The sequence below is a fragment of the Salmo salar genome, chromosome 15 (assembly GCF_965601325.2).
Source record: "Salmo salar chromosome 15, fSalSal1, whole genome shotgun sequence".
Classification (NCBI taxonomy): domain Eukaryota; kingdom Metazoa; phylum Chordata; class Actinopteri; order Salmoniformes; family Salmonidae; genus Salmo; species Salmo salar.
The window spans coordinates 8,194,268-8,208,062 of record NC_138305.1 but is presented as its reverse complement, the minus strand read 5'-3'; the positions used below and the strand labels follow the sequence as shown (position 1 = coordinate 8,208,062).

Below are 13,795 nucleotides of genomic sequence, written 5' to 3'. Positions count from 1 at the left end.
ATCAAGAAATCTCAACCATCAAATGATACATTACAATTTAGCCCATACAACTTACTGCACACCACGTAAACTATTTAAGATGAAAACTAGTCCTCACTGTGCCTTCAGGGGGACTCCAGGTACATTGTTTCAAATGGTTTAGGAGTGCCCCGGGGTTTTACATTTCTGGAGTTGTTTCATCCTGTCTTTGACATAATCGGTAGAAATGTACCATGTTCACCATCTATTTTTTAATAGTTAAATGATGACACCACTTTAGACCTATCTGTCAAACAACGATGTATTTGTCTGGCTGGATTAACAGCAATCAAGAAGACGATAGCCTTACGTTGGCAGGCTCCTCATTTCTTTAAACAGACAGCAGTAACTGCTATCATTCATGGACTTTAGAAACATGGAAAAATCTGTAGCATGTTGTACAGTTGTAGTCGGAAGTTTACATACACCTTAGCCAGATACATTTAAACTCAGTTTTTCACAATTCCTGACATTTAATCCTAGTAAAAATTCCCTGTTTTAGGTCAGTTAGACCCACCACTTTATTTTAAGAATGTAAAATGCCAGAATAATAGTAGAGAGAATGATTTATTTCAGATTTTATTTCTTTCATCACATTCCCAGTGGGTCAGAAGTTTACGTACACTCAATTAGTATTTGGTAGCATTGCCTTTAAATTGTTTAACTTCGGTCAAATGTTTCGCGTAGCCTTCCACAAGCATCCCAGAATAAGTTGGGTGAATTTTGGCCCATTCCTCCTGACAGAGCTGCTGTAACTGAGTCAGGTTTGTAGGCCTCCTTGCTCGCACACGCTTTTTCAGTTCTGCCCACAGATTTTCTATAGGATTGAGGTCAGGGCTTTGTGATGGGCACTCCAATATCTTGACTTTGTTGTCATTAAGCCATTTTGCCACAACTTTGGAAGTATGCTTGGGGTCATTGTCCATTTGGAAGACCCATTTGCGACCAAGCTTTAACTTCCTGACTGATGTCTTGAGATGTTGCTTCGATATATATATATATATATACATAATTTTCCTCCCTCATGATGCCATCTATTTTGTGAAGTGCACCAGTCCCTCCTGCAGCAAAGCACCCCCACAACATGATGCTGCCACCCCCGTGCTTCACGGTTGGGATGGTGTTCTTCGACTTGCAAGCCTCCCCCTTTTCCCTTTTTTTCTGAGGTCTTGGCTGATTTTCTTTTGATTTTCCCATGATGTCAAGCGAAGAAGCACTGAGTTTGAAGGTAGGCCTTGAAATACATCCACAGGTACACCTCCAATTGACTCAAATGATGTCAATTAGCCTATCAGAAGCTTCTAAAGCCATGACATAATTTTCTGGAATTTTCCAAGCTGTTTAACGGCACAGTCAACTTAGTGTATGTAAACTTTTGACCCACTGGAATTGTGATACAGTGAATTATAAGTGAAATAATCTGTCTGTAAATAATTGTTGGAAAAATTATTTGTGTCATGCACAAAGTAGATGTCCAAACCGACTTGCCAAAACTATAGTTTGTTAACAAGAGATATGTAGAGTGGTTGAAAAACGAGTTTTAATGACTCCAACCTAAGTGTATGTAAACTTCCGACTTCAACTGTATGCATGGGGAGAGTGAAAGAAACATATTTGCTCTTTCATCAACGTATGACTCTGTAAAAAGACTGCTATTGTGAACCACTACTCTAACTTTTGGTTGGGGAAGTCCTGTGTTTGGTGGGTAGGATGGGAACAGTTTGTCTTGTTTGGTCACTTGTTTCTCTGTCCATGTGTATCTGTTTTGTATACCTCACAAAAAATCAAACATTTGATTACCCCCCCCCCCTCCCAATGTAAAAAAATAAATACAAATAAAGCAGTTAGGCTGATGCAACAGATTAGCTTAAAATATAGACCATTTAGCTGAATTTTTTTTTTAAGTGATGAGGTTTTATTTCTTCATATTATCAGCTCAACAATGCTGTAGGCTACACGCAAATGTTCCAAAACGCCATTAGCGGGAAAACACAGTCCTCAAAGTGAACTGCACGGGTGAGCGATTTCATGTGGCCGAGATTAAAATATCCGTTCAAAATTAAGAAAGAGAGGAGATCTAAAGATGCAACAACTAGCATGGGTTACTAATATGACTGGGATTATTATCAATTAGCATGGGTTACTAATATGACAGGGATTATCATCAACTAGCATGGGATGCTAATATGACTAGGATTATTATCAATTAGCATGGGTTGCTAATATGACTGGGATTATGCTTTTGGCTGCTGGACAATAAAATAATATTGATTTGAAACCCAATGGCATATTAAGTGTATATAAATTAATTCCCTCAACATTTCTGTGGTCGTATTTTGGCTAGGGTTGTCTAGGCTAGGGTTGTCTAGGCTAGGGTTGGCTAGGCTAGGGTTGGCTAGGCTACTTTGAAACAAGTTAAGACATGCTTCATACAAATATATACAACGTCCATGTTTTAATCAGTTATGTTAAACGGTTAAAAAGTTTCAAAATGCTCAACACCTCCTCTCAGATTCAAGGTGGGTGGGGTGTACAACAACAGGCACTGTCCGTCACTCTCCGGTCATGTGATCATTTGATCTGAACAACTCAAGCCTCGAGGATGTGGACAGAATCAAGCCTTTAGACGTTAATGTTAATTACCCTTCATTATATTTGTCAAACATGACTGGCGTTTAGCCTATATTGACGTAGTTAAATGTTTCATTCAAGTTTGGCTACATTTTCTGGCTCCTCCCTCATGTCAACATCTGTTTGGGTTGGACATGAGGCTTTAGCCAATAGACATAGCACATACACTTTGACATGTAGGCTTTTTTATTTATGTACATGAAAAATAGATTGGAATATTATCAAATTTGGCCTTCCTGATCCAATTCTGATTGGAGTAATTGTTTGATATTGTGATATTTGTGATTAAAAAAAACGACTTTAATTTATATTCTTCTTGTCCGACAATTTTTATTTTTAATTTTTTTTTACTTGTCCCGGATAAGAGGACAGCATAAATGTGTAACCCTGCTGAGTGTTACCCCAGCCTCTGTGTTCTGTGTTAGTTTGACCTGGACTCCATCTGGACCTTCATCTTCGGGGTCCCTGCTTCCAGCGGCACCATAGTAGGATCCCTCCACACTGTCTGCACCGAGGCTGGCTTCCTGTTACTGGGGATGCTGAGGAGCATGCTCAACCTGGTGAGAGGAGCAGGAGGACAGGGGAGAAAGAGCGAGGGAAGGATAGAGGAGTGGAGGGAGGAGAGGGGAGAAAGAGCGAGGGAAGGATAAAGGAGATGAGGAGAGGAGGGAGGAGAGGGGAGAAAGAGCGAGGGAAGGATAAAGGAGATGAGGAGAGGGGAGGATAGAGGAGATGAGGGAGGAGAGGGGAGAAAGAGCGAGGGAAGGATAGAGGAGGGAAAGGAGAGGGGAGAAAGAGCGAGGGAAGGATAGAGGAGATGAGGGAGGAGAGGGGAGAAAGTGCGAGGGAAGGATAGAGGAGATGAGGGAGGAGAGGGGAGAAAGAGCGAGGGAAGGATAGAGGAGATGAGGAGGGAGGAGAAAGAGCGAGGGAAGGATAGAGGAGATGAGGGAGGAGAAAGAGCGAGGGAAGGATAGAGGAGTGGAGGGAGGAGAGGGGAGAAAGAGCGAGGGAAGGATAGAGGAGATGAGAGGGGAGAAAGAGCGAGGGAAGGATAGAGGAGTGGCGGGAGGAGAGGGAAAGAGGAGGAGAGAGAAAGGAGGACAACCCAGTCCTTTTCCATGTAGACGAGCTACTAGATTCACTTCTCCCACCAGATGACGTTCTTTCTATGGACAGAGAAAGATACGGGATAGTTCACCCAAAATAACCTGTTGGTTTCCTTATCCTGTTAGCTGTCTTAAGGAGAGACAGCAATCCATCCATGGTTTAGTATACCTAGCTTGCTGTCACCAAATGTCAGCTTCATATAGCTGCTGGATCTTCTTCTACCACCAAATGACGCTTTTCTTTGTCCTCTTAGCCGTGGCAGTCTGAGGAAGAGGGTTCGTGGCTGCGGGAGTACCCAGTGACTCTGATGCAGTTCTTCAGGTACCTGTATCACAAATATAATAATACAAATAATAATCATATTTAAAATAATCGATATCATAAATAATAGTAATAATGTATATTTTATTTATATATATACACACACACACACACACACACACACACACACACACACACACACACACACACACACACAGAGTACCAGTCAAAAGTTTGGACACACCTACTCATTCAAGGGTTTTTCTTTATTTTGACTATATTCTACATATATCTGTATATCACTAATGAGTGATTATTATTACAGGTACCTGTATCACAACGTCCCGGACCTGGCCCCAATGTGGCACAGCCCAGAGTTCCTGTGTGTCCTGGCTGCCTCAGTCTTCCCCTTCAACATCAGGCCCTACTCTGAGATGGTGAGAGGCTCAACTGTAGAATGTTTATTTCTGTGTGTGTGTTTTCTACAGTAGGTGTGTGTGTGTGTGTTTTCTACAGTAGCTGTGTGTGTGTGTGTGTGTGTGTGTGTGTGTGTGTGTGTGTTTTCTACAGTAGCTGTGTGTGTGTGTTTTCTACAGTAGCTGTGTGTGTGTGTGTGTTTTCTACAGTAGCTGTGTGTGTGTGTGTGTGTGTGTGTTTTCTACAGTAGCTGTGTGTGTGTGTGTGTGTGTTTTCCTACAGTAGCTGTGTGTGTGTGTGTGTGTGTGTGTGTGTGTGTGTGTGTGGTGTGTGTGTGTGTGTGTGTTTTCTACAGTAGCTGTGTGTGTGTGTGTGTGTGTTTTCTACAGTAGCTGTGTGTGTGTGTGTGTGTGTTTTCTACAGTAGCTTGTGTGTGTGTGTGTGTGTGTGTTTTCTACAGTAGCTGTGTGTGTGTGTGTGTGTGTGTTTTCTACAGTAGCTGTGTGTGTGTGTGTGTTTTCTACAGTAGCTGTGTGTGTGTGTGTGTTTTCTACAGTAGCTGTGTGTGTGTGTGTGTGTGTTTTCTACAGTAGCTGTGTGTGTGTGTGTGTGTGTGTGTTTTCTACAGTAGCTGTGTGTGTGTGTGTGTTTTCTACAGTAGCTCTGTGTGTGTGTGTGTGTGTGTGTGTGTGTGTGTGTGTGTGTGTGTGTGTGTGTGTGTGTGTGTGTGTGTGTGTGGTGTGTGTTTTCTACAGTAGCTGTGTGTGTGTGTGTTTTCTACAGTAGCTGTGTGTGTTTTCTACAGTAGATGTGTGTGTGTGTGTGTGTGTGTGTGTGTGTGTGTTTTCTACAGTAGCTGTGTGTGTGTGTGTGTGTTTTCTACAGTAGCTGTGTGTGTGTGTGTGTGTGTGTGTGTGTTTTCTACAGTAGCTGTGTGTGTGTGTGTGTGTGTGTGTTTTCTACAGTAGCTGTGTGTGTGTTTGTGTGTGTGTTTTCTACAGTAGCTGTGTGTGTGTGTGTTTTCTACAGTAGCTGTGTGTGTGTGTGTGTGGTGTGTGTGTGTGTGTGTGTGTGTGTGTGTGTGTGTGTGTGTGTTTTCTACAGTAGTTGTGTGTGTGTGTTTTCTACAGTAGCTGTGTGTGTGTGTGTGTGTGTTTTCTACAGTAGCTGTGTGTGTGTGTGTGTGTTTTCTACAGTAGCTGTGTGTGTTTTCTACAGTAGCTGTGTGTGTTTTCTACAGTAGCTGTGTGTGTGTGTGTGTGTGTGTGTGTGTGTGTGTGTGTGTGTGTGTGTGTGTGTGTGTGTGTGTGTGTTTTCTACAGTAGCTGTGTGTGTGTGTGTGTTTTCTACAGTAGCTGTGTGTGTGTGTGTGTGTTTTCTACAGTAGCTGTGTGTGTGTGTGTGTGTGTGTGTGTGTGTGTGTGTTTTCTACAGTAGCTGTGTGTGTGTGTGTGTGTGTGTTTTCTACAGTAGCTGTGTGTGTGTTCTGAGCTCCATCTAATCCTCCCCTCTCTCCCTCCTTCTCTCCCTCCCCCTCTCCTTCTCTCCCTCCCCTCTCTCCCTCCCTCCCTCCCCTCTCTCCTTCCCTCTCTCCTTCCTTCCCTCCCTCTCCTCTCCCCTTCCCCCTCTCTCCCTCCCTCCCTCTCCTCTCTCCCTCCCCTCTCTCCCTCTCTCCCTCCCTCCCTCCCTCCCCTCTCTCCCTCCCCTCTCTCCCTCCCTCCCTCTCCTCTCTCCCTCCCCTCTCTCCCTCCCTCCCTCTCTTCTCTCTCTCAGGTGAGTGACCTGGATGATGAAGCGGGGTCACCAACGGAAGAATTCAAGGCCTTCACCGCCGACACGGGTATGAACCGTAGCCAATCGGAATACTGCAACGTGGGTTCTAAGACCTACCTGACCAATCATCCGGCCAAGAAGTACGTGTTTGACTTCATGAAGGTGCTGATCATGGACAACCTGTGTCTGACTCCGTCCAGCAAACAGACGTCCACCATAGACCTACTGTTAGAGGTGAGACAAATCAATCAAATGTATTTATGAAGCCCTTTTTACATCAGCTGTTGTCACAAAGTGCTGTCCTGACAGCAACCGGAGGGATTTAATTGCTATTAGTTGATAATCTAGCTAGGGTTGCAAAAATCCGGGAACGCTCCAAAGGAATTTCTAGGTAACGGGGGAATTTTGTTTTAAGTTTCTAGATTTTTGCAACCCTTAATCTAGCTATTGTATCAGGAAAGTGGCAATTTGAAGTTGATACATACATTTTTGCGATTATAAATGATTGATATGTACTTGTTGATTCTTGAAGAATATAACTTAAATGCTTCATGAGTTTAGTTCAACTGTTACACTCCATGAGAACCCAATGAGAATATAACCTTGTTTTTCTCCAATGTTTCTAAACATTGTAAATGTAGAGAAACACTGTATAGCCTCATAACATGGTTACAACTATCATGTTGGTCAGTCCTTAGATTTCTCCAGCCCCGTCCCTCAGCTTTTTACTTAAACAGGGCGGAAAAACGCTTTGTTATTGTTTCAACTGTTGATTGGCGCTTTAACGTAGAATTGTCTCCCCAGGCGTCCCCAGAGCGCTCCACCAGGACACAGCAGAAAGAATTCCAGTCCTACATCCTGGACTCTGTCATGGAACACCTACTGGCTGCTGATGTCCTCCTGGGTACTTCCGCACTACACCGCACCGCACCGCACTGCACCGCACCGCACTACACCACACCGCACTATACCGCACCACACCACACTACACTACACCGCACCACACCACACACTGCTCTACGAATCAGAGATAAACCCTACAGAACACAATAACCAGCCAATCAGAGAAGAACCCTACAGAACACAATAATCAGCCAATCAGAGAAGAACCCTACAGAACACAATAATCAGCCAATGGGAAAAGGCTGGAGATCTCCAGAGCCGCCTCCAGCTCCAACAGCCTGATGAAGACATCCTCAAAGCTTGAATACCTATCTAACCACCTGTAGTCTCCAGTCTATAATATACTATTCTAACCACCTGTAGTCTCCAGTCTATAATATAATATTCTAACCACCTGTAGTCTCCAGTCTATAATATACTATTCTAACCACCTGTAGTCTCCAGTCTATAATATACTATTCTAACCACCTGTAGTCTCCAGTCTATAATATAATATTCTAACCACCAGTAGTCTCCAGTCTATAATATACTATTCTAACCACCAGTAGTCTCCAGTCTATAATATACTATTCTAACCACCTGTAGTCTCCAGTCTATAATATACTATTCTAACCACCTGTAGTCTCCAGTCTATAATATACTATTCTAACCACCTGTAGTCTCCAGTCTATAATATACTATTCTAACCACTTGTAGTCTCCAGTCTATAATATACTATTCTAACCAGTCTATAATATCCAGCAGGTGGCGGTAATTCACCATCCTGTTTACACTCCGCCATAAAACCAGCAGAAGAAGAAGACACACACACACACACACACACACACACACACACACACACACACACACACACACACACACACACACACACACACACACACACACACACACCTACTGGTTGTTGACGTCCTCCTAGATACACACACACACACACACACACACACACACACACACACACACACACACTGGTTGCTGACATCCTCTAGATACACACACACACACACACACACACACACACACACACACACACACACACACACACCCATACTGGTTGCTGACATCCTCCTAGATACACACACACACACACACACACACACACACACACACACACACACACACACACACTCCTCCTAGGTACTGACCTACTTTTATAGAAAACATCCAGTGATCATTCATGAGAGGAGGCAGGTCGCTGTGTTAGAGGCAGAGCAGCAGCCAGACGATTGATGGTTAAAACACAACTGGGGAACTGTTGGTTAAAAAGACACACACATTTCCATTCTAACCAAATATCCCCCCACACTTCTCCTTCTAGGTGAGGATGCATCCTTGCCCATCACCGTTGGAGGGAGCTACCAGGTGCTGGTCAACAACGTGTTCTACTTCACACAGCGCGTGGTGGACAAGCTGTGGCAGGGCATGTTCAACAAGGAGTCCAAGATGGTGGTGGAGTTTATAGTGCAGCTTATAGGACAGGTGAGGACGACCTAGACCCAAGGTTTCCTCAATATCTGATTTATTCCAGGTCCGGCACATGCTGAAACGGGACGGGCAGGATTAATTGTCCTGATGGCGCACGCACATACAAGCGTACAGTGCCTTTTAGAATGTATTCACACCCATTTACTGATTCCTCATTTTTTTGTGTTACTGCCTGAATTTAAAAGGGATTAAATTGAGATTTTTCTGTCACTGTCCTACACACAATACACCTGAATACAAAGTGATATGTTTGGAACAAATCCAATACAACACATTACTGAGTACCACTCTCCATATTTTCAATCATAGTGGTGGCTGCATCATGTTATGGGTATGCTTGTCATCATGTTTTTCAGGATAAGAAAATAAATGAGCTAAGCGCAGGCAAAGTCCTAGAGGAAAACCTGGTTCATTCTGCTTTCCACCAGACACTGGGAGATGAATTGATTAGTTATATTACATTAGTTATATTACATTCGTTTTATTACACTAGTTATATTACAGTAGTTATATTACATTAGTTATATTACATTAGTTATTAGTTATACTATATGAGTTACAGTAGTTATTACATTAGTTATATTACATTAGTTACATTGCATTAGTTATATTACATTAGTTATATTACAATAGTTACATTACATTAGTTATATTACATTAGTTATATTGCATTAGTTCTATTACATTAGTTATTAGTTATACTATATGAATTACATTAGTTATATTACATTAGTTATATTACATTCGTTACATTACATTAGTTATATTACATTAGTTACATTACATTAGTTACATTAGTTATATTACATTAGTTACATTACATTAGTTATATTACTTTTGTTATATCACTTTCGTTGGATTACATTAGTTATATTACATTAGTTATATTACATTAGTTATATTACATTAGTTATATCACTTTAGTTGTATTACATTAGTTATATTATGTGAATACATTCTGAATACACTGTGTATAGAAATACAACATATGCAGTTCCTGTGTGTGGTGAACCCAGGACTAGAAACAGTCTGATTACAACAGTACAGTACTCAGAAACAGTCTGATTACAGCAGTACAGTACTCAAACAGTCTGATTACAGCAGTACAGTACTCAGAAACAGTCTGATTTACAGCAGTACAGTACTCTGAAACAGTCTGATTTACAGCAGTACAGTACTCTGAAACAGTCTGATTACAGCAGTACAGTACTCTGAAACAGTCGGATTTACAGCAGTACAGTACTCTGAAACAGTCTGATTACAGCAGTACAGTACTCAGAAAGTCGGATTTACAGCAGTACAGTACTCAGAAACAGTGTGATTACAGCACTACCGTACTCAGAAACAGTATGATTACAGCAGTACCATACTCAGAAACAGTCTGATTACAGCAGTACCGTACTCAGAAACAGTCTGATTTACAGCAGTAGAGTACTCAGAAACAGTCTGATTACAGCAGTAGAGTACTCAGAAACAGTCTGATTACAGCAGTAGAGTACTCAGAAACAGTGTGATTACAGCAGTACAGTACTCAGAAACAGTCTGATTACAGCAGTACAGTACTCAGAAACAGTCTGATTTACAGCAGTACCGTACTCAGAAACAGTCTGATATACAGCGGTACAGTACTCAGAAACAGTCTGATTACAGCGGTACAGTACTCAGAAACAGTCTGATTACAGCGGTACCGTACTCAGAAACAGTGTGATTACAGCAGTACCGTACTCAGAAACAGTGTGATTACAGCAGTACCGTACTCAGAAACAGTCTGATTACAGCAGTTCCGTACTCAGAAATAGTCTGATTTACAGCAGTACCGTACTCAGAAACAGTCTGATTACAGCAGTACCGTACTCAGAAACAGTCTGATTACAACAGTACAGTACTCAGAAACAGTCTGATTACAACAGTACAGTACTCAGAAACAGTCTGATTACAGCAGTACAGTACTCAGAAACAGTCTGATTACAGCAGTACAGTACTCAGAAACAGTCTGATTACAGCAGTAGAGTACTCAGAAACAGTCTGATTACAGCAGTAGAGTACTCAGAAACAGTCTGATTACAGCAGTAGAGTACTCAGAAACAGTCTGATTACAGCAGTAGAGTACTCAGAAACAGTGTGATTACAGCAGTACAGTACTCAGAAACAGTCTGATTACAGCAGTACAGTACTCAGAAACAGTCTGATTTACAGCAGTACCGTACTCAGAAACAGTCTGATATACAGCGGTACAGTACTCAGAAACAGTCTGATTACAGCGGTACAGTACTCAGAAACAGACTGATTACAGCGGTACCGTACTCAGAAACAGTGTGATTACAGCAGTACCGTACTCAGAAACAGTCTGATTTACAGCAGTACCGTACTCAGAAACAGTCTGATTACAGCAGTTCCGTACTCAGAAATAGTCTGATTTACAGCAGTACCGTACTCAGAAACAGTCTGATTACAGCAGTACCGTACTCAGAAACAGTCTGATTACAACAGTACAGTACTCAGAAACAGTCTGATTACAACAGTACAGTACTCAGAAACAGTCTGATTACAGCAGTACAGTACTCAGAAACAGTCTGATTACAGCAGTACAGTACTCAGAAACAGTCTGATTACAGCAGTACAGTACTCAGATTTACAGCAATAGGGTACTCAGAAACAGTCTGATTTACAGCAGTACCGTACTCAGAAACAGTCTGATCAGTACTCGGTTTGACACAACTAACCAGCAAATGAATGATTTTATTAATTGAACCAACAAGCCAACCTTCACGTCTCTGCCAGACTTACTTAACTGAACCAATAGAGCTTTTAGGTGAAACACAGCCGTGTTATTTAGAAGTGAATGTAGGCCAGCAGTGTTCATGTCTGTGGTGGTACTGCTTTGGAACAAGAGGATTTAGTAAGATTTCAAACACGTACTTAATCAGTCCTCAGAATCCATTGGCTGTTATAAAACAGGACTATTATTTCCACACTCCGCCAAGCCTACGGTAGGATGTCTTAACCCCGATCAACTCTCTGGAGAAGAAAGACCCTTTCTGCAACCAACTCTCCCCTCTCGGGCATTGCAGGCCATAGATCATAAGACCAGTCTTTCTTAAAATGTTCCACCTCTCTTTTCTCCCGCTTCCAGTCCAAGAGGCGGTCGCAGAGTCTGTCTCTGGACTCTCTCTACCACTGTCTGAACCGTACGGTCCTGTACCAGCTGTCTCGACCTCACAAGACCGTACCTCAGCAGGTAGCTCTGCTGGACTCTCTACGGGTGTTGACCGTCAATCGTAACCTGGTGCTGGGACCAGGCAACCACGACCAGGAGTTTGTAGCCTGTCTGGCTCACTGCTTCATCAACCTACACGTTGGGAGGTAGGTCTGGGACTGCGTTGCTCGAGACATTTATGGCAGGTGTATGTCCTGATCAGTGAGTTTGAGGCCTATGAAGTGTTGAGCTGGCTAATCAAATGACAACAGGCTGCAAAAACTGCACTGAGTAAGCTTATTCCTATCTATGGGTGAGTGGTGTATGCTGACTCTCTCTCTCCTGTTCCTCCCTCTTTCTCTCTCCTCTTCTTTCTCTGTCTCTCTCTTCTTCTGTCTCTCTCTCTTCCTCTCTCTCCTCTCCTGTCCCTCCCTCTTTCTCTCTCCTCTTCTGTCTCTCTCTCTGTCTCTCTCTACTCTCTCTCTTTCTCTCTCCTCTTCTGTCCCGCTCTCTCTGTGTCTCTCTCTCTGTCTCTCCCTCTTTCTCTTTCACCATCTCTCCCTCTCTCTCTCTCTCTCTCTCTCTCTCTGTGTGTCTCTGTCTCTCTGTCTCTGTGTCTCTCTGTGTGCAGCAGTGTGGAGGGTTTTGGTTTGGAGGCAGAGGCTCGTATGACCACCTGGCACGTCATGATGCCCGCTGAGAATGGACCTGATAACAGACACAGCCAGGAAGTTAGCGAAGGTAACATAACGTCTGACTTGTCTGTGTGTCTGTCCGTCTTTCTCTCTGTCTCTCTGTCTTTCTCTCTCTGTCTTTCTTTCGGGTATCAAAGTGTGTTTCTGTGTGTGTGTTCCTAACTCCTATCCTGTCTGTCCCCCAGGTCGCCAGCTGCTGCTGAAGGCAGTAAACCGTGTGTTACTAACTCCTGTGTGTCCCCCAGGTGCTGCTGAAGGCAGTAAACCGTGTGTTACTAACTCCTGTCTGTCCCCCAGGTCCCCAGGTGCTGCTGAAGGCAGTAAACCGTGTGTTACTAACTCCTGTGTGTCCCCCAGGTGCTGCTGAAGGCAGTAAACCGTGTGTTACTAACTCCTGTGTGTCCCCCAGGTGCTGCTGAAGGCAGTAAACCGTGTGTTACTAACTCCTGTCTGTCCCCCAGGTCCCCAGGTGCTGCTGAAGGCAGTAAACCGTGTGTTACTAACTCCTGTGTGTCCCCCAGGTCCCCAGCTGCTGCTGAAGACAGTAAACCGTGTGTTACTAACTCCTGTCTGTCCCCCAGGTCCCCAGCTGCTGCTGAAGGCAGTAAACCGTGTGTTACTAACTCCTGTCTGTCCCCCAGGTCCCCAGCTGCTGCTGAAGGCAGTAAACTGTGTGTTACTAACTCCTGTCTGTCCCCCAGGTCGCCAGCTGCTGCTGAAGGCAGTAAGCCGTGTGTTACTAACTCCTGTGTGTCCCCCAGGTGCTGCTGAAGGCAGTAAACCGTGTGTTACTAACTCCTGTGTGTCCCCCAGGTCCCCAGCTGCTGCTGAAGGCAGTAAACCGTGTGTTACTAACTCCTGTCTGTCCCCCAGGTCCCCAGCTGCTGCTGAAGGCAGTAAACCGTGTGTTACTAACTCCTGTCTGTCCCCCAGGTCCCCAGCTGCTGCTGAAGGCAGTAAACCGTGTGTTACTAACTCCTGTCTGTCCCCCAGGTCCCCAGGTGCTGCTGAAGGCAGTAAACCGTGTGTTACTAACTCCTGTCTGTCCCCCAGGTCCCCAGCTGCTGCTGAAGACAGTAAACCGTGTGTTACTAACTCCTGTCTGTCCCCCAGGTCCCCAGGTGCTGCTGAAGGCAGTAAACCGTGTGTTACTAACTCCTGTCTGTCCCCCAGGTCCCCAGGTGCTGCTGAAGGCAGTAAACCGTGTGTTACTAACTCCTGTCTGTCCCCCAGGTCCCCAGCTGCTGCTGAAGACAGTAAACCGTGTGTTACTAACTCCTGTGTGTCCCCCAGGTGCTGCTGAAGGCAG

At 43.8% G+C, this 13,795-nt stretch overlaps 1 protein-coding gene across 1 annotated transcript in view; it reads left to right on the top strand.

The window, feature by feature from the left end:
• The window catches only part of LOC106570917 (WD repeat and FYVE domain-containing protein 3), a 292,588-nt gene that overhangs the window by 211,641 nt on the left and 67,152 nt on the right, over positions 1 to 13,795 (top strand). The window contains exons 28-35 of the mRNA XM_082961602.1: positions 3,075 to 3,209; positions 4,013 to 4,080; positions 4,346 to 4,457; positions 6,211 to 6,444; positions 7,015 to 7,114; positions 8,429 to 8,589; positions 11,729 to 11,958; positions 12,423 to 12,532. Of these exons, the coding sequence (XP_082817728.1) occupies positions 3,075 to 3,209; positions 4,013 to 4,080; positions 4,346 to 4,457; positions 6,211 to 6,444; positions 7,015 to 7,114; positions 8,429 to 8,589; positions 11,729 to 11,958; positions 12,423 to 12,532 (1,150 nt within the window). The remainder of the gene's footprint in view (positions 1 to 3,074; positions 3,210 to 4,012; positions 4,081 to 4,345; positions 4,458 to 6,210; positions 6,445 to 7,014; positions 7,115 to 8,428; positions 8,590 to 11,728; positions 11,959 to 12,422; positions 12,533 to 13,795) is intronic.